At 40.6% G+C, this 22,359-nt stretch overlaps 1 protein-coding gene across 1 annotated transcript; it reads right to left on the reverse strand.

The window, feature by feature from the left end:
* Positions 1-529: 529 nt before the first annotated feature.
* amt (aminomethyltransferase) lies at positions 530-21,562 on the reverse strand. The gene is made up of 9 exons (XM_060932165.1): positions 21,315-21,562; positions 7,278-7,445; positions 6,710-6,790; positions 6,315-6,446; positions 3,763-3,841; positions 3,469-3,614; positions 3,036-3,216; positions 2,480-2,635; positions 530-1,475 (listed from the first exon to the last, which is right to left on the reverse strand). The coding sequence occupies exons 1-9, from the start codon at positions 21,435-21,437 to the stop codon at positions 1,300-1,302; spliced, it is 1,242 nt and encodes a 413-aa protein (XP_060788148.1). The 5' UTR covers positions 21,438-21,562; the 3' UTR covers positions 530-1,299.
* Between the last annotated feature and the right edge of the window lie 797 nt (positions 21,563-22,359).

Consider the following 22,359-nt stretch of genomic DNA (forward strand, 5'->3'; position numbering starts at 1 on the left):
CTTTGTCCCATTTCTACAAAAAATACAGACATGTACTATCTTGAATCAAACTTCTTTCTTGCTCTTATATGTTGTAGGCCCTGCTGGATCTGAAAGAACTTTCCTGGCACCAGAGCAGCCAATTAACTAAAAGACTGCTTCACAAACTGTCATGGACAACCTGAAATTCACAAGAAATGTCAGCAAATCCTTCTTTGTTTGGATCTACAGGTTTTAACATGGTTTGAACCATCAGAATTCTGCTTGTCAAGTCTGCTATCTCTTCCAACATTTAAATTCCACAGCCACAATTGAATCTAACCGTCTTAGTGAGCGATTTGTTACGAAATACATTTTTCACATTAGCAATGGAGTATTTAAACCATGACGCAAGTTAGATCCTTCAGTTAATTATACAAATGCTGAGTTTGTCCATCATCTGAAAGTTGTAATGTTTAGATTATAGGAGGTTTTAAATTGTCAAAAAATGATTGAAAAGTCAGTTTATGTAAACACCACAAACACAATCACCATGTCAGTTTATTAATAATATTAAAAAACACAAAATAACTTTTTCTCTTGGTCTTAAATCTAAAAATATAAGACGTACTCTTAGCTGTTTAAGAGTTGAATAAGAATTATTATAAATTAAAAAAAAAAGTGTTAAAAAAACAGCACAATTTTCCATTGAAATTTTGGTCTCCTTGTTTGGATTCACAGTTTAGAATAACAAAATAAAAGAAAAAAAGATGGGAAAAAGTTCAAAACGTACCAAATTCAACACAGTGCAAACCAAAACTAATATTTTGAAGTACAAACTTGACAGTAGCAAGAGAGACTTGACATTGTTAAAATTATAATTACTGTGTTATAGTGCAGGCATGTGTTACAATAACACAAATAAAGGGACATAGCTAAAGCAGAGTACATGTATTCATATTCTTGTTAGTAAGCTTAGTAGCCTACATGTTGGTCAGTATTATTCAGCAAACAATAAGCCGAGAGGGACCTCTAGATAACAAATGACTACAGTATGAAAACAATTATTACATACAGTATAAAAGCATGCAAGTGTGTTTGTTTTGGAATATAAAACATGACATACTCCAGACTTCCACCTATTGATGCAATTCAGCAATAATGTATTTGAATTTAAAAACAAAAATACAGGAAAAAAAAAAAAAAAAAAAAGTGTATTTCACTCTCCATTAGTAAATTAATTTCACTCTATAACCTTGCGGCAGTCAAACTAACTGCTATAAATGGTCAGAAATGTTTCCCTGACGTAATAAATGATTTGATCAGTCCATGGTTACTTTACTATCCAGTATAATAGTTTGTCGGGACAAATGGCATCTTGCTGATCACTGCCGGTACCATCTTCTTCCTCACCTCTACCTGAACAGGTGTTCCTATTTTACTGAAGCTTGTGTCCACATAACCCATGGCAACATTTTGCTTTAGGCAGGGAGAAGGGCATCCACTGGTGACCTCACCTTTATTATTAAAAAAAGGGGGGGGGGGGGGGGGGGGGGGGGCGGAAATGAAATGATAAATTATTGAAGACAAAAAAGTGTAGAGATAAATATTTGAAAAGAATGAATAACTCCTCAAACTGTAGCTTGACTAAGTGAATGTATCTGAAGTGAATACATGCCTGAATTAATACATGGTTATGTTCATTAAAGATTTTAAAGCGTAGTGGCAAGAAATTAGCAATAATAATTCATACAGGAGTGTCGTAAATGACTTGTTTTAGCACCAGCTGTGTCAGAGTTCCCTAATTAGTTTTTAAATTATATGTCAAGCATTCTAAGCCAAGGGCTAAAATGTCCAGAGTTAAACACTCACACACCTACCAACACTGAAAAATTAGCATCCTGGCACGCGCACGCCTTTTTATATCTGACTCAGACCAGAAACATTGTTATTTACTGTTCCTCTACTAGCAAAAAACAATTACAGCAAGTAGCACACAGCAGGAAAGGACCGAGTATCCTTTATCGCGCAGGCCATAATACTCTTGGTTTAGGACAGTTAATGACTATCGGTTATTTACTGGTAATAATAGGTGGAGATGACAGGCAGCTTTAGTTTGCAAGTCGAGGACGACAGAAAGCACGCACGTCTTCTGATATCTGTGTGCATGTTACAGCGTAGGTCGGGGATCAAGTGTATGGTGTGTGATGAGGTCAAAATAAAGTAGAGCAGCAACAGGCACCATTTCAAAATTTTGCACACTCTATTAAACGCTTTAGGACCGATGTCTTAGTGCCAATGGGTTGGCGTAGGCAAGACGTTTGGCTCTTGCAGGCCGGACCTGGCTCGCAGGCCGCCATTTGGGGTTTGGGTAGCTATGTTCTTATGTCAGTTGACAAATACTGATTAGTCTTCTTCCTGTAGTTAAAAGCCTATTAACAGCAACTACAATAACTGAAAGAGACGTCATAGTTCCATAAATAAATAAATGGCGACCATAATTATTGCGTGTTCATATTACCTATAATTTTGCCATCAGGGTTGAGGATAGGGGCGTGTTGTCGTACTGGTGGGCCACTGGACACAAGTCCCACTCTTTTCCTCTGAGTCTTCGCTTTGATCTGTGGAATGATGACATCAGCTCCAGGGAAATCCCTCGCCTGCCGACGGCGCTTACCTACAATCATATACAGCATAATGTTAAGTTCATGTCACTTTAAACCATTAAAGAAATGATCTCTGTGAAACAATTAATCCTTTATTATGTTTTTCATGCTAAAGGGAAGAAAAAAAAAAAAAAAAAAAAAAAAAAGCCTGGCCAAGACACACCACACACACACACACACACACACACACACACACACACTCCCCTCACGTGTGATGAAAACACTCCTCAGCATGTATGCAAACCCAACCTGACCCTGAGTACCTTGTTTACATTTACAAACATCACACTTACAACATTAAACTTTAACCAGCATATTTATAAATGTAACGCACATAAAGTAGACAGATCCAGAGTGTACAGATATTCGCACAGTTACTCATTCCATTCAGTATGCACTATGAAGACACACCTATAGTCCATACGAGACTCGCTTCCACAGGTGTCGTAGTCTCATCGATGTCGTTGCCGTAGAGACAGAGCCCTGCTTCCAGTCTAAGGCTGTCACGTGCACCAAGGCCAGCCAGTTTCACCTCACTATTGACCAGTAGTTTCTCCATCAACTCTACCACACTCCCACTTGGAACTGATATCTGACAGACGCATTTGTAAACAACGTAAAATGTGTATATCGGAAGATACAGTATATACAAATATATATTACTTTCCATCTAATATGGCTGCATACACAATGTTCGATTTCTGAATATGACAATACACTGGTGACATACTCTACGTAATGGCCATATGCACTTTTCAAATCCTATGAGATTCAATACCATACCTCCCCCAAAATCAAGTAACCTCATTACTGCAGCTTCTATTCTTATGTTTGCATAACACACCTCAACACCATCCTCCCCAGTGTATCCACAGCGAGTGACCCTACAACCCTGGATGCCAAACACTGGGGTCAAAACACTGGTCATAAAGGTCAGCTTGCTGAGATCATCACACACACCCTCTTGCAGCACCCGTGCTGTTGATGGACCTACAAACACAAACGCAAGCAGAGAAATACAATAAAATATGCACATAAATGCTTGCTTGTGTGATTATCTGTACACACAGCTGTATGTGTGATACTCATGCGCAAAACTATGCACTGTATTCAGTTTGTGTATACCACTCAGTCTCACCCTGTATAGCTATCAAGCTCTCTTCCAAATACTCCAAATCGACAGCATGACCTGCAGCTTTAAACTCTTGCAGTTTGGCCTACAAAAACAGCAGCAAAAAGGAAAGAGGTAAAAGAACCAGCAAAGCTAACCACAATCCCTTCAGGATTAGTGCTGGTATATCAGGCACAGCAGCATTTCTGTTTTTGTTTTTTTTTTAAAGGCAGATAAAGTAAAGTAGTGTCCATTAAGTGTACACAGCACTGCTACTGGCCCCGGACACAATCATTTCAGGGAATTTACAAACAAATATTTTTAATGTTTTGACCACGTTAAGAGTTTCAGTCCGTTTCCTGGCCACAGTGAAACATGAAAATGACAGAACCAGGGCAGGAATTTCATGAGGGCCATGGCCCTCGTGCCCTCTCAATTTGGCCTTGTGCCCTTGGAAAAAAATATCTGCCGTAAGGCCACAGTGGCCTTGATGCCCTGCGGTTTTGCAGTTTTGTAGTCTGCCTCGTGACTGCCAATAGGCTTTAACATCACCTGCGTCTATTGAGAAAAAGAAAAACAAAAAACGTCTTTTGATGACATTCTGGATTCTTATTGGACAACTCATCAGTGGTGGATCGGACTCGAGCCTGGCATGAACCGCTCTGACGTGCTATAATGACACCAATCTATCACCAGCCAACCTGGAGACTTAATCAAACGCATCCCCCGCCCACTTGTGTTTGTGTCTGAGACGTTGAATTTTCACAGAAGGAGGGAAGAAGTTGACTGAGGTAAGACTGTGTGATAAATTAACGAACAAATAAGATAGGAATTTCAACATATAGGGCTTAAGTTTGTTACCGTTAAATAAGCACTGCTTGTACAGTAACGTTATGTCATTACAACGTTGACCCACTTTTAACGTGCAGAGTACTGACTGTAGCCGGTAACAAATGCTAATTAGCTTGCTGTCAAGTTTTTCCTTTGTCGAGCTTTAAGTGTAAGGTCATGGATGTTACTACTGCTTGTTCCTGCCGTAATATGATATGTGATATGTACTGTTGTCTGTTCATAGCCACTTTTTTAATCTATGCAGTTAGCATTGTTTTGTTACTAGTATTGTAGGTTTCTTTTTGCTGTTTAACCGAAGTGTAACCGCTGCCATCTTGACGAGATCACCATCGCAAGAGATTTTCTCTCATTGTTTTTGGCGTCATTACAACATTAACATTTACTTTTATTCATTTTCATATACATTCTAGTATATGTTCCATTTACAGTCAAACATTTTGATGTACTCCAGGCTCAATTTTGATTAATCAAAAATCTGCATAGTAGTCCAGTCTGAAAATGCTCTTGCACATTGTGTCAATTGAACAAAAATTATGGGAGGATATAGGTTTAATAAGTTTTACAATTTTTGAAGTGAGTGATGGATTGATAAGTTTAGATGTGTTCAATATTTTCTTATCTTTGGACAGTGTAGGAGATGTTTCTTTACCTGCTTGATAGTTTCGACTGAGACTCCAATCTTCCTCAGAAGAGTCATTAGTCCTTAAATTAAATTCATTATAGCCAGGTGTGTTTATCTGCTGGAGAAGGTGTTCGCTTGCCATCCTTCCACTTGTAAGTGGTGAGTGACTTGCGCATGCCCGATATGCACTGGGATCATGTGACGTGACGTCTAATTAGTCATGTGATTAGCATATCCGTGTATTGGCGTTGCTGTGTGCACGCGAATCGTGTATTGGCGTTGCTGTGTGCACACGAATCGTTTTAAAAACGTTAATCTGATGATCCGCTGATACGGTCTAATGTAAACACCACCTTAGAGTCACCAGTTAACCTAACCTGCATGTCTTTGGACTGTGGGGGAAACCGGAGCACCCGGAGGAAACCCACATGGAGAATATGCAAACTCCACACAGAAAGGCCCTCGCTGGCCATGGGGCTCAAACCCGGACCTTCTTGCTGTGAGGTGACAGCACTAACCACTACACCACCGTGCCGCCCCCATGTCATTTACTATACTAGAAAAAATAAAATAAGTCAACCATGAAATTAAAACCCGAACACAGAAATCAGCATCACAATGTTTCTGCCATTTTGGAATTGTCGCGATCACATGACGTCAGTGTTTTTGAAACGAGTACGTTTTCTTATCATGTCCACACAACAGTGAGAAAAGGTGCTCCCAGATGCCTCGACTATAAAATGAAGATTCAAAAAGGAGTGTCCACTGGAAATAAGCAAAATAAATAAGATATTTAAAAAAAAAAAAAAAAAAAGTATCCACATTAGTGCAGACTAAGGCGTCTGACCAAAGTTTTTTTTTTTTTAAAAACACATCACCCCAAAACAAATGATCATTAGAAAATGGCAAGTCTTTAATTTCAAGTGTATGGTTAAATATGCCTTTTTTGGCAACAGAAATTTTTACCCCTAAAGTCAGGAAACCCTTAAAAAACATTCAAACCGAATCCAGCTGGTATGAAGGTAAAAGTTGAGATCAGCTCAAGTCTAGAGGAGATTTTACCCAACAGTGTCCCTCCTAACTCTTGTCTCTCTCAAAGACTTACCTCCATACGAGCAGAGTCTTTGTCTGCACAGCCAGCATTGGACACCACATACAGATAACCCTGATCTGTCTTCGTCACTATCAGGTCATCTATGATGCCCCCTTTATCAGTGGTGAAGAGAGACAGGGTGCCCTAGAAACACACATCAGACACTAATGTTTGCCTAAGTATAAACTGCCTGAAGCAAATCTACTGTTTATTCTTATTTGCATAAACTTAACTGACAGGCCATGTTATGTGCTTTCGTCTACCATTTCTTTGCATTTCACCATAATGACACACACAAATTCTGCTTTGGAGAGCACTTCACTTGAGATTCATGCACGCACAACCACAAATCAAGAAATAATTATTTAACCAAATTAAAGGGTAAGTGTGTGCACTTGTGTGATCACCTGGTTGTCCTTCAGCTCTGCAATATCACCAACAATCAAGGACTCCATGAACTTTATTCGGTCTTTCCCATGGACTTTGGTCTAGAGGCAATAAGACACAAGCAGGCTTATAGAATGCCTAAGGACAATTATGATGAAAGGAAATGCAGAGAGTTAGTTTAGTTTGCATGCTGAGTAACATTTGTATGGCTGACATACACTCAGGCCTGGTCCACCCGAACGTAGTGAAACGTGAAAATGCATCTTTTTAGGTCAGCTCTCTAAAGTGGATAAATCTGAAAACACGTTCACATTGCATTGTGGAGAAATAATACATGAAACAAGCTGATGGCACACAATTATATGAGATTTACACTCCGTGTCACAGTTGAACAGATGTTGGGTGTAGCCAAAAACACCAACCTTAAAAAAACAAAAAAACCCGCGAAAGATCATACATGCCTGCCGAATGCCAATTTATATTATTCTATTGTCATTGTGCATACTGTGGCTAAAAATGTGGCCAAAACATGAAAAAAGCATTTTCAGATTTCCTTGTGGACTCAGTATGGACTCAATCTCCACAGACCTGTAACATGTGGCTGACATCGAAGATGGAGCAGTGTTGGCGTGTGTGGAGGTGCGAGTTGATGTGGCTTTCTGTGTACTGCACAGGCATGCTCCATCCTGCAAACTCCACCATTTTACCCCCATGAGCTCTGTGAAATTCATAGAGAGGGGTTCGCTTCAGACCTGCCTGGATGGACAAAGACAAAGACAGTGACAGGACAGCCATTTTCTCACAGCACATTCCTTGTACATGTATGATGCTTATTTTTAAAAAACGATATTTAGATAAATACAGAGGAATGGCAAAATCTGACGTACTGAAAGTGTGTTGCGTATATGTGTATACATCTTTCTATAATATCTGTTGCTCTGGAGTTTATACCCATTCTATTGTTATTTTTGAACAATTATACAATGGACTAAGGTCTTTACGTCTACTCTACAAGAGTGTAGTGAACATTGTTAGTTTTTTTCTTTTTTATCAGACATCTAATTTTTTAGGTTTGTTTACCTGACATGTTAATAATAAAACTTACATCGGGGAGACAGGAAGGAGTTTCAACACAAGAAAAAATGAACATAAGAAAGAGTGCGAAAAGGAGACAGCTACAAGACAAACCCGAACAATAAAAGAAAAGGCACAACAGGAAAATTATAAGTCAGCTATAACAGATCATTGTAAAAGGGAAAATCATGTTATGGACTGGGGGAATGCCAGAGTCATCCGCACAGAAGATAATAAACATCAGCGCTGGATCAGGGAGGCCATAGAGATCCGTAAGCGAAGCCCGAGGACCATCAACCGAGATGAGGGAGCATACATGCTCTCCCATACCTGGAGTGCCATCTTGCAGGGGACGAACTGACAGTAGAAGGCGTGACCAACCTGTCAATCCAGACAGGAAGGCCACGCCTTTGGAAACATCAGCTGATAAAAGATGCGTCACCAATAACATCCGGTGACACTCTGAGGAAGACGACAGTCGTACGTCGAAACATGTCAGGTAAACAAACCTAAAAAATTAGATGTCTGATAAAAAAGAAAAAAAACTAACAATATTCAATATAAGACATAATGAACGTAATCGAAAGATTAAGAATAAGTTATGGAAATGAAAGCATCAAGGAGTTTCGCCGCCTTGAAAGTTTGACACGGAAACGGGCACGCTACAGGAATCACCTGAGGTTCAATCTGCGCTGCCGGGATGAGGAAGTCGTACCAGCCAGCCTGAACATCAAGAACCCGATTCCAACCAGAAATGCGGAAAAGGTGATCAGGAAAGTGCGGATGACTCTGGTAAAAGAACGGATACGGTGCACAACTGACAAACTCAAGAATATCAATAGAGAACTACATAGGGAGACGGAAACTTTCAAACGCCGGTTTCCCCAAAACAAGGAAATGGAAATAGCAATACACGGACATTTGGTAGACATACACGAGCAGGAATTCACAGAGACAAAAACCCGACAAATCCGAAAACTGGACAGACTCATTGCACAGAAAAAGAAGGCAGAACCGGAGCACGCACACATCAACGAAAAATGGATTCACAACATATCAAGGTACAAACTCTCACAAGCAGAACGCAGTATATTAGCAAAAGGACTCAACTACGCTGTCACACCGAACAACATACCACACGACGAATTCATTCTGGCAACTGAATTAGCATGTGAGAAAATACAGGATCAGGGACAAAAAGCAGCACTAAGAAACGCAATAGCTGGTATATTGAAAACGGCCAAACCACCACCCAGTAACATCACCAAACAGGAAGCCAAAGCCATGAAAACGTTAGCAAAAAATAAAGACATCACAATCCTCCCAGCAGATAAAGGCAGAACAGTAGTTATCATGGACACCGAAGAATATGAATACAAAATGAGGGAATTACTCAGTGACAATGCCTTCGAGATATTAAGAAAAGACCCAACAGAAGACAAGAAAAAGAAACTAAAAGCATTACTCAAACCACTACTCGATGAAAATAAAATAGATAAACAGGCATATAATCATTTAGTACCCACAGCCAATGTCATCCCCAGGATTTACGGCACACCAAAAATACACAAACCAGGAACACCATTACGCCCCATAGTAGATAGCATTGGTTCAGTTACATACAACTTATCAAAAGCACTCACCGAAATAATTAAACCATTACTAGGACTCGCAGACCAACACTGCAAAAACTCAAAACAACTGGCAGAAGAACTAAAAAACATAAAAATGCAACAAGACGAAGTTTTCATTTCACATGTCATATCTCTTTTCACCAGAACACCCACGGGAGCCACCATACAGATAGTACAAGACAAATTAAAAACAGATAGGACGCTCAAGAAACGCACAAACCTCACCGTACAAGACATTCAGCTCCTTCAATTCATCGCCACATCCACATACTTTCAGTTCAGGAATACAATCTACAGACAAAAGGAAGGTTTTGCCATGGGAGACCCACTATCAGCCATCATGTGCGGCTTTTTCATGGAAGACCTGGAACAGAAAGCACTCACTACAATACCAGTGGAATACAGGCCAACACTCTGGAAACGGTATGTGGACGACATATTGGAAAAAGTAAAGAGGGGACACACTCAACAACTCACCGACCATCTCAATACTATAGACAATACCGGCAATATAAAATTTACACATGAAGAGGAAACGGAGCAGTCAATAGCATTTTTGGACTTAAAAATACATCACACAGAAGAGGGGGATATCAAAATAAAAGTACACAGGAAACCCACACACACCGACCAATATTTAAACTGGACTTCCGAACATCCCATAATGCACAAAATATCAGTAGTTAGAACATTGCATGAACGCGCAGCAATAATTACAGATGCACAGGACAAAGAACAGGAAGAACAACATATACAACACGCACTGAAGGCATGTCAATATCCACAATGGGCAATATCCAAAGGGGAGGAACAGGTCAAAAACAATAAAACACAGAAGAAAGAGAAAAAACAAACCAACAAACAAGAACACAGGGGAGTAGTGACATTACCATACATCAGAGGAATAACGGAACGCATTCAAAGAGCAATGAGGAAATACAACATTAACACACCTGTCAAACCACACACAACACTCCGTCAGATCCTGGTTCATCCCAAAGACAGAATACATCCGGACAACAGATGCAACACCATATATGAGATTCCATGCCAATTATGCAATAAAACTTACATCGGGGAGACAGGAAGGAGTTTCAACACAAGAAAAAACGAACATAAGAAAGAGTGCGAAAAGGAGACAGCTACAAGACAAACCTGAACAATAAAAGAAAAGGCACAACAGGAAAATTATAAGTCAGCCATAACAGATCATTGTAAAAGGGAAAAATCATGTTATGGACTGGGGGAATGCCAGAGTCATCCGCACAGAAGATAATAAACATCAGCGCTGGATCAGGGAGGCCATAGAGATCCGTAAGCGAAGCCCGAGGACCATCAACCGAGCTGAGGGAGCATACATGCTCTCCCATACCTGGAGTGCCATCTTGCAGGGGACGAACTGACAGTAGAAGGCGTGACCGACCCGTCAATCCAGACAGGAAGGCCACGCCTTCGGAAACATCAGCTGATAAAAGATGCGTCACCAATAACATCCGGTGACACTCTGAGGAAGACGACAGTCGTACGTCGAAACATGTCAGGTAAACAAACCTAAAAAATTAGATGTCTGATAAAAAAGAAAAAAACTAACAAGACATAATGAACGTAATCGAAAGATGTAGTGAACATGCAAGGAGTACACGTAAAGAAAGTTGGTGAATTCAAGTATCTGGGGTCAACTGTGCAGGAAAATGGGGGCTGCGATAGTGAGGTGAGAAACAGAGTGCAGGCAGGGTGGAGCAGTTGGAGAAGGATTTCAGGAGTCACTTGTGATAGGAAAGTCCCAGTGAAAGGTAAGATGTATAAGATGGTAGTGAGACCAGCTGTGATGTATGGATTGGAGACCGTATCCTTAACGAAGAGGCAGGAGGCAAAGTTGGAGGTGGCGGAGTTGAGGATGTTAAGGTTTGCGATGGGAGGTTGGACAGGATAAGGAACGAGCACATCAGAGGGACAGCACATGTGGAGAGCTTGGGAATTAAGCTAAGAGAGATGAGACTGAGATGGTATGGGCACATCCTGAGAAGAGATGCAGAGCACGTTGGAAGGAGAATGTTGAGGATGGAGCTGCCAGGCACACGAAAACGAGGAAGGCCAAAGAGGAGATACATGGATGTGGTGAGAGAGGACATGAAAGTGGCAGGTGTGGTAGAGAAGGATGCGGAAGACAGGGAATGGAGACGAAAGATCTGCTGTGGCGACCCCTAATTGGGAGCAGCCAGAAGAAGAAAAATACAATGAACTAAGGTAATACAAAAGGAACATTTTTCCTGAACCATTTTATTGGCTGTATTCCACTTAATGTTTATGGAGAAATAAGTAATTCATTAAGTGGTATCATCACTAACGCCACCCACACACACACACACAGAGTTGTAACACAAAATGTGTACTCTCGGAACTGAAAACTGACCTTTGATCCCTGAAACTGATTTATCAGCCCGTTTACAGATACCTCAATCTCAGAAGCCCTTTGAAACCCTGTACAGAACATGCTGAATGCAACATATACAGGCAGGGTGAGCACAGAGACTTTTTAACTCTAAATACACAATGCAAACTGAGTGACTGACACATGCAGTGCAGATTAATCATGTTTTACTGTCTGTTGATCTTGTGTCCAATGACCCGTATACAAAAGGGTTGATGTATAAAGGATATGACACGGTTGCGTGAAGATATGAAGTTTATCTTCGCGTGGTGAACATATTCACGAGTGAGTGAAGCGAATGAGTGAAAATATTTTCAACACGAGAGGATAAACTTCATATCTTCACGCAACCGTGTAATGTTCTTTATATTATTTGGACACATCCACACAAAAAAAAAGCAAGTTCATCTCATCTCTAGCCGCTTTATCCTGTTCTACAGGGTCGCAGGCAAGCTAGAGCCTATCCCAGTTGACTACAGGCAAGAGGCGGGGTACACCCTGGACAAGTCGCCAGGTCATCACAGGGCTGACACAGACAACCATTCACACTCAGTCAATTTAGAGTCACCAGTTAACCTAACCTGCATGTCTTTGGACTGCGGGGGAAACCGGAGCACCCGGAGGAAACCCACGCGGACACGGGGAGAACATGCAACCTCCGCACAGAAAGGTCCTCGCCGGCCACGAGGCTCGAACCCGGACCTTCTTGCTGTGAAGAGACAGCGCTAACTACTACACCACCATGCCGCCCTAAAAAGCAAGTTAATCAAAAGAATTTTAAATTTGAACCGGTTTGCCAATTTGACAACGCATGTCTAGTCAGCAGGAAAACACTGGGAGTAATGTCATCGGAGTGAAATATCGTGAATTATTATACATACATGCCACATTTTCAATGGAATAAAAACGTGTTCTATTCCCTTCTAGTGGGTTTCATTCGTTTAGTTTGATAGCATGCAATATTGTCAGCACATCACTTATCCTGTGTGTATTACGTCACTCTACCCAGTGGAGAAGGAGTGTTGAATATGGTTTACGATATTGCATGGTTGTCAAGACATGTCAAGTCTGAGATGTAAAACTTCCACTCTAGTGAGAGATTGTGACAATTTGTAAACAAACATGGCTGTCAGGTTTGCTTCATTAAATACAGAAGATGATTTTGAGAGAATTTTGAAAGAGAAAGATGCACTGAACACACGAAAGGAAAGTATAATAATGGCTTTTACTCATGGTACATCAGATACATTCCATTCAGCTTGCATGATTTTGAACTCGTCTTCGACTTGTTCAGTATCATGCTAGCTGAATGGAATATATCTGATATACCACTCAAAGCCAGCCAATATTATTTAAATATTTAACTCAGATCCACAATGTATTTGGTCTGAAAAATGAGTTTTTCAACACGAGAAGACTGATTGATTGCTTTATTCTGAACAGCAAAGAAGATATAAAAACAAACAAACAAATAAATAAAATTAAAATATGCAATCATCAAAATATTGTCAAACAGAATAGCATAGCCACAAGGCAATAATGTTCGGAAAGGATTAGGAAGAAGTAAATAACATCAAATCCTAACCCTCTATACCACCGTTAATCAAACATCACTTTCCACCATAATAAACTATATATACACAAAAGAAAGCAAAAACACACCCAACATACCAACATGGTATAATATCGCCCAAAACAAATACAGGGAGTGCAGAATTATTAGGCAAATGAGTATGTTGACCACATTACCCTCTCTATGCATGTTGGCCTACTCCAAGCTGCATAGGCTTGAAAGCCTCCTACCAATTAAGCATACCAGGTGATGTGCATCTCTGTAATGAAAAGGGGTGGGGTGTGGTCTAATGACATCAACACCCTATATCAGGTGTGCAAAATTATTAGGCAACTTCCTTTCCTTTGGCAAAATGGGTCAGAAGAGGGATTTGACGGACTCAGAAAAGTCAAAAATAGTGACATATATTGCAAAGGGATGGAGCACTCTTAAAATTGCCCAGCTTTTGAAGCGTGACCATCGAACAATCAAGCGCTTCATTCAAAATAGTCAACAGGGTCGCAAGAAGCGCGTTGAAAAAAAAAGGCGCAAACTAACTGCCCGTGAACTGAGGAAAGTCAAGCGTGAAGCTGCCAAGATGCCACTCGCCACCAGTTTTGCCATATTTCAGAGCTGCAACATCACTGGAGTGTCAAAAAGCACAAGGTGTGCAATACTCAGGGACACGGCCAAGGTAACAAAGGCTGAAAAACGACCACCACTGAACAAGACACACAAGATGAAACGTCAAGACTGGGCCAAGAAGTATCACAAGACTGATTTTTCTAAGGTCTTATGGACAGATGAAATGAGAGTGAGTCTTGATGGGCCAGATGGATGGGCTCGTGGCTGGATCAGCAAAGGGCAGAGAGCTCCAGTCCGACTCAGACGCCAGCAAGGTGGAGGTGGGGTACTGGTATGGGCTGGTATCATCAAAAATGAGCTTGTGGGACCTTTTCGGGTTGAGGATGGCGTCAAGCTCAACTCCCAGTCCTATTGTCAGTTTTTGGAAGACACCTTCTTCAAGCAGTGGTACAGGAAGAAGTCAGCATCCTTCAAGAAAAACATGATTTTCATGCAGGACAATGCTCCATCACACACATCCAAGTACTCCACAGCATGGCTGGCCAGAAAGGGTCTAAAGGAAGAAAGATTAATGACGTGGCCTTCTTGTTCACCTGATCTGAACCCCATAGAAAACCTGTGGTCCCTCATCAAATGTGAGATCTACAAGGAGGGGAAACAGTACACATCTCTGAACAGTGTCTGGGAGGCTGTGGTTGCTGCTGCACGCAATGTTGATCGCAAACAGATCAAAACACTGACCGAATCCATGGATGGCAGGCTTTTGAGTGTCCTTGTAAAGAAAGGCGGCTATATTAGTCACTGATTTGTTTTTTTTTTTTTTGTTTTTGAATGCCAGCAATGTATATTAGTGAATGTTGAGTTGTTATATTGGTTTCCCTGGTGAAAATAAATGAGTGAAATGGGTATATGTTTGTTTTTTGTTAAGTTGCCTAATAATTATGCACAGTTATAGTCACCTGCACACACAGATATCCTCCTAAGATAGCTAAAACTAAGAAAGCCCTACTCCAACTTCCAAAAATACTCAGCTTTGATATTTATGAGTCTTTTGGGTTCATCAAGAACATAGTTGTTTTTCAATAATAAAACTAATCCTCAAAAATACAACTTGCCTAATAATTCTGCACTCCCTGTATATACAAATACTTATGCTATGCATATATACATATACACACATATATATATATATATATATATATGTGTATATATTTTTATATATATTGTGTGTATATATATATAAAAACACACACAAAAATACTCACTTCCTATATGATATATCCGTATGTACCCATACCCACATATATACACATATTATCAATAGCATGTTATTGTAATTCCTCCTCCCTATACCTCAAAGATCTGTTCCTTATACCTTTTTTTGAACTGGTTTATAGTTGTACATTTCATGAGCTCCACATTCAAACTGTTCCATAGCTTTACTCCACAAACAGAGATACTGAACATTTTTAACATTGTCCTAGGACTGCGAATTTCAATCTCCCCCTAAAATTATAGCCCCCCTCTCTATCCGAGAACATTATTTGGATATTCCTTGGTACTTTATAATTCCTTACTTTGTACATTACTAAGGCAGTTTTATATTCTATAAATATCCCTGAATTTTAAAACATTTTGAATTTAAGAACAGTGAATTAGTATGATCTCGGTAACCAGCACTATGAATTATTCTTATAGCTCTTTTTTGAAGTATAGTTATTGCATGAAGTGAACATTTATACGCATTTCCCCACACCACTGAGCAGTAATTTAAGTATGGTAAAACCAGGGAACAGTAAAGAATGCGGAGTGAATTATAGTCCAGGATATGCTTAGCTTTACTCAACACAGATATGCTTCTTGATAGTTTAATTAGTATGTATTTTATATGTGAGTTCCAATTAATTCTATTATCTATTATTACCCCAAGAAATTTATTATTAGAAACTCTTTCAATGTCAACACCATCTACCTGTACATTTATTGCCCTATTTATTTTATAATTATTAAACAACATGATTTTTGTTTTAGACAGATTTAATGATAATTTATTTCGATCAAACCAACTTTTTAACCTGCACAATTCTGAAGAGATTATGTTTTCTAACTCATGTAAATTTGTTCCAGAACAAAACATTTGTGTCATCTGCAAATAATACCATCTTAAATATATATCTTTGATACATTGCACATATCAATATAAAGAATAAAACAGTTTAGGACCCAATACTGACCCCTGAGGGACACCACAATCAATATTCAAACGAGTTGAGACAAAGTCACCCAACTTCACAAATTGTGTCCTGTTGCTCAAATAAATTTTTATCCAATTTAATACAACTCCTCTTATCCCATATTGTTCCATCTTATTACTATATCATGATTAATAGTATCAAAAGCTCTTTGAAGATCAATAAATATCCCAGCGACATATTTCTTATCATCTACAGAGTTACTGATTTCTTTGATTCCAATCGTGCCATCTCTGTTGATCTATTTGCTCTAAATCCATATTGACCATCACTGAGTAGTTTGTATTTTTCAATAAATTTATCTAATCGGTTATTGAATAGTTTTTCAAGAACTTTGGAGACTTGAGGAAGTAAAGAAACAGGTCTGTAATTTGTGAAGTTGTATTTGTCCCCAGATTTATACAATGGAATTACTTTTGCTATTTTCATATTGCTTGGAAATGTACCGGTTTGAAATGACAAGTTACAGATGTATGTTAATGGTTTAGAAATCCCCCCAATAATAAACTTCATATCTTCAAGCCAACGTGTGATTTTCATTTTATTAAACAGACACATTCACAAACAAAAAGTACCCAAATTTATCAAAACAATTCAAAGATTTCCTCACAAGTGACATATAGAGATTTATACCACAGTTTTGGTTCTCCATGTCCCGGATGTAGTTCATATGAAAAATACGAGTGGTGTATTTCCCAGTAAAACACTCGTGTCCATATAATATACTCAAATACTGTACCATTTTGAACTTGAGGCGACAGGATGTAATGTTTATAGAAAAACGCTACTGCAATCGATTCACAGAAGAGTATTTGGTACTGTGCTGTGCACCGTCCCCTGTGCAGATTAATCTCATGGCTGCGAGTGCCAAGGTGATTGATGTGAACTAGACCACTACCTCTAGCTAGCCATCAGTGGAGTTAACACTATCAGCTTGGACAGCTTCCAATGTGTATATTTTTGTTACCGAATCTGTGTTTTCTGTGCATTTTTCTATTTATTCAGTGCATTTTGTTTTCTAGCCTTTCAAAATGGCACCAGGGCAAACACACATCAGGAATCATCCAATCTCACCCAACTAGTGATGGTAAGATTCACTGATTTGCATCAGTGCACCAGCAGAAAAGTTCACAATGCAATTGCCCCATGTGCATTGGATACTATTTGGGATGCATCGTTACGAACATCTCTGCATTGGCTAAAATCTGATTTTTTAGTTAATTTATGATTTGCTGTCTGCTTAAGAAAAACCAAAGAAATTAAATCAAATGATCTGTACCACATTGAATTGTGTAACATCATGTTCTTTTGCATCGCATCGTGTTGAATTGCATTGTGTTCAGTGAAATGGTGTCGGATCGCACTGCATCGCAATAGGGCTGAATCTTATCGTATCACATTAGGAGCTGATTTATATTTATCGTAACGTGTAAAGCATCAAGATATGCATCGTATCAGCCTCAGTGATGGAAATGCACATCCCTACACCCAACATAAAGTTTAAAATACAAACACATCACACAAACACCTCCTGTTACTCACCAGCCAGCTATGTGTAGCTAAACAACATTTAGCTGATACAAATTCCACAATGAGGATAAATTAGCTGACTGTCTAAATTAGCGAGCAAGAAAAAAAAAAAAGCTAAAATTCCATTCACAAGCTCATAGTATAATATTGATTCTCGCTCTGACTGACTGCTGGCTTTTTCCTGTTAGAGCTTAATGATGTTGGACAAATTCTGATCAGATCTGCCTGACATGATGCTGACTGAATTACTCATTCAGGACCATCAGGGAAACTCACAGTAGCTCAGGAACATCTTATCATAGTGTGTTCTCTTGTCTCAAACTCCAAATTTTAAGAAAACAAGCATACGCATTGTAGCTTTAAGGGAAATCAGATTTATAAGCATACAACACAGACATTGGCATCCATTCTTTCATTGATCTTCAGTGACTTTTGGAAACACCTCCATATGCTTCAGCCATTCCTAATAGCTCGCTAGTTAACTAACCCAAATAACTTTGTAATATGTAGCACAAGTTTGGATAGTTTTTTTTTTTTTTTTTAAATACTAGCAAAGTTTGTTTCTATCTGAAAAGTGGAAATTCAGCACTATGGTGACAGATTTTACCCAAAAACCAAACTACATAATCTGAATCAGACCTTCAGCCATTTTAGCATATCAATCACTTTAACATTAAAGGTCCCATGGCATGAAATTTTCACTTTCTGAGGTTTTTTAATGTTAAAATGAGTTCCTCTGACCTTCTTAAGTCACCCCAGTGGCTAGAAATGTCATAATGTGTAAACCAAACTATGCCCAACATGTGTCAACATTTGAGAACGGCGCGTCAAAACGGCGCGTTGATAGGCTCTTCCCTTTACTACGTCAGCAAGGGAGATGATCCTCACGCCCCCCCTCTGGATTCCCACCCACTGTATGGATTGCCCGCCCAGCTCAAAAGTTGCCACCATAGATACGTCACTTCAATTTTGTAGTGAGGAGACCATAGAGGACACAACAACATGGCACCACCTAAGCGAGCGAAACATGGAAATTGCGCTGTACATGGATGTGACAACACAGAAAGGAGTCTGTTTTTACTGCCGACGGGAGAGCCCCTGAAGATGCAGTGGCTTAATTTTATTTACTCCAATAATATGCTGTCGAGTCTACCTAAGACGGTGTATGTTTGTCAGAAGCATTTTCCTGATGAATGTTTCCACAACTTGGGACAGTACAGGGCAGGTTTTGCACATCAACTGTCACTGAAGCCTGGGTCCGTACCAAGCATCCCTGCCACATCAGCCACAAACACCGAACAAGTAAGTGTACAACTTAAGTCTTTTTGCCGTATTTTAAAATCGGTGCGTTAGCCTTGCAATGGCTACATTAGCTGTGCAGCTAACCGCTTCCTGCAGTTAGCCAGGTACTCTGCGCTACAAAACCAAAAAGCATGCAGCATGCTCTGTTAAACTGAGTTTAGTCTGGAAATTGACTGTAACTTATGAGCTTATGTTTGACTATTGCTCCGCAATGCATGTCTTCTGTTGGATAAGCGATATGTTGCTGTAGTTGCTGCTTCTATCCTCTTTGGTTATGGAGTGCGTGTTCAAGCCTAGGGTATTATACGTTCGTAAACTACCACTCCGAACACTCTCATTCTCTGTGTCACGTTGAGTTTACGAAAGGAGTCCGAGGGAGAACGGGGTTTTGTCTTAGCAGCGTGGCTACAGGCGCTGATAGCAGCGAGTATGTGTGTACACGCAAACACTATACTACTAGTGTTGTACACACATTTTCCCACTCCCTTATTTAGACTTGTGAAGTCGGACTCCGGGTCAAAAGCGAAAGCTTGGACTGTTGCTTGACCTGCCATTGCTACTGTTCACACACAGGTAGCATGCCCGCAGCTTGGTCAAGCCCCTCCCCCCATGGCCCACCCTCTACCCTTCCCCGCCTCCATGCTTCTCATTAGCAAAACGACGCACTGGGAAAAGGGCTGAAATGGGGCTTTCTCCCAGGAGGCTATATCTACGTGCCGAGGGTTCATTTCAAGAAAGGCTGCAGATATAACATCCGGAAACCTCCACGAGCCCGTTTAAAGCATCAACAAACCACCATGCCATGGGTCCTTTAACGAACAGTTGAAAAAGTTTATTTTGAGACGCATCATCTGTTATCTCCTTGCACTGTTTTACTGCATGATGGGACAAATTAGTGCAAAAAGCATCCATTGCTCCATACTTTCATTTGTTCAACCAGTGCAGCCCATCAAGGGTTTTTTTTTTGGCTTCTAGACAATTACGTACACTCAAAAACTTTCATTACCTCAAACGTAGATATGTGCTTTTTATTTATGATCAGGGCTGCAAGTCACTGTGAGAAACTAGTCTGTGACTGAGATATAATTACAGTAATTATAGTAAAGCCTCTGCTTTTGTGTGTGCAAGCACGCATATGTGTAAGTCATATCTTTTGATATGAACTATGCAAGAATAGGACTGCAAGTTTTATTTATGAAAATAAAATCTCATCTCATTATCTGTAGCCGCTTTATCCTGTTCTGCAGGGTCACAGGCAAGCTGGGGCCTATCCCAGCTGACTACACTCTAAAAAATAAAGGTGCTTCAGTGGTTCTTCAAATCTCTGGATGGTTCCATGGAGAGTCAAAACTCTGTGATGAACCATTACATTATGCGAAAGGTTCTTCACATTGGAAATGGTTCTTCAGAGCCTGGCATTTTCTTACTATTTGCTGGTCAATGCACATAGGCTATGTTTACATCTGTCTTCACTGCTCAAACAAATGGCTTAAATGGTTCTTTAAAGAACTGTTGCATGAACGGTTCTTTGAAGCCCTGAAAAAGGTTCTTCTATGGCATCGCCCTGAAGAACCGGTACTGGCCCCATTATTTTTTAGAGTGCGGGCGAAAGGCGGGGTACACCCTGGACAAGTCGTCAGGTCATCACAGGGCTGACACATTAAAATGTAAAATAAGTAAAATCAAAAATTATTTAAAATGAGAGAGGCAGACAGGGACAGACAGAGTGAGAGAGGCAGACAGGGAGAGGGACAGACAGACAGAGAGGCAGACAAAGAGTGAGAGAGAGGGACAGACAGACAGACAGACATTGTGAGACACAGGGATAGACAGAGAGACCGACAGAGATGAAAGAGGATCTTAATTTGACGCTTTAAATGATCCACTTTCTCCTGTGTCTGAAAACAAGCCCGTTTCTGCTCTCGCGCTCTTCACAGCCGCCGCCGCCGCGTTCCTCGCGCGTGATCGGCCACCGCACAGCAACCCGCTGCACCGCTTCTCACGCGCAGCGCTGCCGCCGCCGCACCGAAGCACAAACAAACCCGCCGCCGCACTCGCGGAGCGTTTATCGGTTGTTGTCATCAAGGCTCGGAAGTAACACCCGTGCTGCCGTTCTTAAATCTTGCACAAATTATTTCTCAGCTTCCACGAAACCATGGTAGTTACCAGATAACCCGGTTAACCGGTAAAAGCCTTCAGCACTGTTTCCACCTCGCACACTTTCAGACAACTCCTTGGATTCCCTGAACTTCAGCCCCAACTCACCTCAGCTGTCCCATATCCCTCCTGCTGCCGCTTTCCCTCCGGCGGGACCGGGGTCTGAAGGAATCCACACGAAACTCGGCCCCGGAGGACAAACCGGCGGGTCACGCGCCCTCCAGCCAGCATCGCGCTGGGTTTCTCTCACAACTGCAGCTGGTGATCCTGATCGCTCCGGCGCGCGCGCCACTGAAACCAGGCTGCGGAGTTGCTCCGAATCCACCGCGAACCTGTATGCAGGGTTTAATAGCATCTAGCGGCGAGGTTCCAGATTGCATCCCTCCCTTTCCGAGCGTGTCTTAGAACCTACGGTGGCCGTCAGGTGCCATACCATCAGTGTGCAGTTCTACACCCTCAGTGTCATCCCACCGGCACCACATGGACAGCCACTTCTGAAAACTGTTTTTCTTAGTGACTAATCAACATTGCAATCATTTCAGGTGGATTTCTGATACATTTGTGAGATAAAACTAAAATAAAAGAATGCTAGGGTCATAAACACTTGAACCTTTTACAGTTTTCTTCTGAACACTAAAATCCTCCTGGTATGTGGTTGGTATTAATTATTAGTGTTTGCTTGGGCTTTATGTGCACACTTACACTACATGTGCATGAGTAAAACTTTAAGATAAGTCTTTATGGTCATTGTCACTTTTTCAAAGGTACAACGAAATTGAAGGTGCTGTTGACTCATTATGAGTTATAGAAAAAATAAGAATAAATAAAGCATAAAAATAAATAGTAAAGTATACAGAATTGCACTGGTAAAATAGTATAAACGGAATATAAACGGAATTGTATTGTATTGGTTCTATATGGGTGGCATGGTGGTGTAGTGGTTAGCGCTGTCGCCTCACAGCAAGAAGGTCCAGGTTCGAGCCCCGTGGCCGGCAAGGGCCTTTCTGTGCGGAGTTTGCATGTTCTCCCCGTGTCCGCGTGGGTTTCCTCCGGGTGCTCCGGTTTCCCTCACAGTCCAAAGACATGCAGGTTAGGTTAACTGGTGACTCTAAATTGACCGTAGGTGTGAATGTGAGTGTGAATGGTTGTCTGT

The sequence above is a fragment of the Neoarius graeffei genome, chromosome 10, assembly GCF_027579695.1.
Source record: "Neoarius graeffei isolate fNeoGra1 chromosome 10, fNeoGra1.pri, whole genome shotgun sequence".
Lineage (NCBI taxonomy): Eukaryota > Metazoa > Chordata > Actinopteri > Siluriformes > Ariidae > Neoarius > Neoarius graeffei.